Source organism: Penaeus chinensis, chromosome 31, assembly GCF_019202785.1.
Source record: "Penaeus chinensis breed Huanghai No. 1 chromosome 31, ASM1920278v2, whole genome shotgun sequence".
NCBI lineage: Eukaryota > Metazoa > Arthropoda > Malacostraca > Decapoda > Penaeidae > Penaeus > Penaeus chinensis.
The window spans coordinates 24,483,824-24,486,323 of NC_061849.1; the positions used below are offsets into that span (position 1 = coordinate 24,483,824).

At 50.4% G+C, this 2,500-nt stretch overlaps 2 protein-coding genes across 5 annotated transcripts in view; one reads left to right on the forward strand and one right to left on the reverse strand.

Annotated features, from left to right (window-relative positions):
- Nucleotides 1-2,500, forward strand: part of LOC125041952 (prolyl 4-hydroxylase subunit alpha-2-like) — a 183,044-nt gene that overhangs the window by 84,065 nt on the left and 96,479 nt on the right. The gene's annotated exons all lie outside the window — the stretch shown is intronic.
- Nucleotides 1-2,500, reverse strand: part of LOC125041953 — a 17,695-nt gene that overhangs the window by 590 nt on the left and 14,605 nt on the right. For all 3 annotated transcript variants that reach the window (XM_047637389.1, XM_047637391.1, XM_047637390.1), the window contains exon 3: nt 1-702. This exon is cut by the window's left edge and continues 590 nt beyond it. In XM_047637389.1, the coding sequence (XP_047493345.1) occupies nt 1-702 (702 nt within the window). The remainder of the gene's footprint in view (nt 703-2,500) is intronic.

The window sequence follows — 2,500 nt, forward strand, 5'->3', positions numbered from 1 at the left end:
TCGTAGCACTGGCCGTCCTCGTGCCAGTAGTAGGGCGTCCAGTCGCGGCGGCAGTGGCAGCCGGACACGCCGGTGTTGAGGTCCAGGTAGAAGAGCTGGCCCTCGGGGCAGGGGCCGCGCGAGTACTGGCGGTAGCAGCGCTGGTCGGGCGTCCAGAAGAACCAGTTGTCGAAGCGGGCGCACTGCGTCTTGCGCTCGCACACGGCCACGCCGGGCTCCGAGAACACCAGCCAGTTGCCGAGCGGGCACGGGCCGCGCGAGTACGGCTGGAAGCAGTGGCCATCGGCCGTGGTGACGTTGCCGGGCAGGCACGTGCACTCGGTCTTGAGCGTGTCCAGGTTGCGCACGTAGCAGTTGATGCCGCCGTCCTGGCACTTGGTCTGGTCGCAGAGGCCGGCCGTGTTCAGCTCGTAGCACACGCCGTCGCCCTCGAGCATGAAGCCGTCGCGGCACTCGCACACGGGCTCCAGCGTGCGGTAGTCGAACTTGAGCAGGTGGCCCTTGGGGCAGGGGCCCTGCTCGTACAGCGGGTAGCAGCGGCCGTCGGTGCGGAAGTAGTGCATGACCATCTCGGACGAGCAGGAGCAGAAGCCCTCACCGCCCGCCGTGCGCCCCATGAACAGCTCGCCCACCTGGCACGGGCCCTGCGTGTACTCCTGGTAGCAGGCGCCGTCCTTGTACCGCGCCCAGAAGCCGGGGCACCTGCAAGAGGGACGCTGCGTTAGTCATGCGGAGGTTGGCTCCTAAATGCCCTCGAGGGGACTCTTTTCCTATATGAAGTTGCTACAAAAAGGTGTTTCAAAAGTCAATTTCAGGATAGTGATCATGTTTTACTGAAAATAGAATAGTTAAAACTACTGTAAAGTTCATCGAGATACTCGTATTATCCATTTAATTATTACAAACATGTAAAAAATATATATACACAACCAAAAGGAAAAAATGCACAAGATAGATAATATAATATTATACGAATATCTCAATAACTTTCTCTTCCATTTGTCTTCTCTCGTTTAGCCTATCCTTTCCTCCTTCTTCTCCTCGTCCACATATTTGTATATACACATCTCTCCTCTCCTCTTCCCATCCCACTTTTCCTGCTCTCCTCTCACCCTCCTCTCCGCTTTTCCTCCCTTTCTTCTTCTTTTCCCTTCCCCCTCCCCTCTCTCCCTCCCTATCTTCCCTTGCCCTCCTGTCTCTCCCTTCCCCTCTTCCCATCCCTCTCCCCCCTCCTCCCTTCCCCTTCTAAACTGACCTATACTCACTCCTTCGCCTCCCTCCTTCTCCCCTTCCCCTTCACCACTTGACTTGCATCCACTCTCTTCTTGTATGTTCTCCTCCTTTCCCTTTTCCTCTGTTATTACATCTTATTGATTCATTTATTGATTTTCCTCCTGATTGTATTAATTTTTTCTTTGTCTTCCTAACTCTCTCTTATGTTTCTGTCTCCCTTCTCTGTCTATCTTTGTCTCTTTTTCTGTCTGTCTCTTTCTTTCTCTCTTTCTCCTTTCCTCTTTCCTTCTCCTTCCCACTCTCCTTATCCTTCCCTCTCTCTGACTCTTTACCTCTGGTAGAAAACCCACAATGCATAAGCTAGCTTTATTAAAAACGAGACAAGTTTCGAAATCCTCCTGGATTCCACTTTCAGATCTTTATCTTTCTACTTCTCCTTATCTCTCTCCTCCATCCCTCTCATCTTCTCCTTCCCTCTCTCCTTCTCCTTCCCTCTCTCCTTCTCCTTCCCTCTCTCCTTCTCCTTCCCTCTCTCCTTCTCCTGCCCTCCCTCCTTCTCCTTCCCTCTCTCCTTCTCCTTCCCTCTCTCCTTCTCCTTCCCTTCCTCCTTCTCCTTCCCTCTCTCCTTCTCCTTCCCTCTCTCCTTCTCCTTCCCTCTCTCCTTCTCCTGCCCTCCCTCCTTCTCCTTCCCTCTCTCCTTCTCCTTCCCTCTCTCCTTCTCCTTCCCTCTCTCCTTCTCCTTCCCTCTCTCCTTCTCCTTCCCTTCCTCCTTCTCCTTCCCTCTCTTTTTGTATCTCTTCACTATTGCATTTTGTTTAAAGTCAAGCGCTATTTTTAAGCTCCTCTCTCTACCTCCTTGACCTCCTCTTTGTCCCTATTTTCATCCTCTTTCACCGCTATCATTGATTGACCAGTGACCTAAACTCTGACCTCTGACCTGCTGTCACTCTTTCTACAAATACATTCTCTTTCACACCAGTTATCGTCTCTCCTCTTCCGCTCTTTCTTTCTTCAATCTTCTACATCCTCGGTTTCTTTCTATTATTCTCGTTCACCTTTCGCTCATTCTTGAATGTTTTGTTTACCTAACTGTCCTTGATTTCTTCCCGTTTGTCTCTCCCTTCCTCTTCCTTGCCTCTTCCTTACTTCCCTCTCTCCTCTTATCTTTTATTTTCATCTTTCTTTTCTTTACTATTTTCCACTTTACTTCGTTCTCACACCATCTTTTTTTTTTTTTTTTTTTTACTTGTTTCCCTTCATTTCTTCA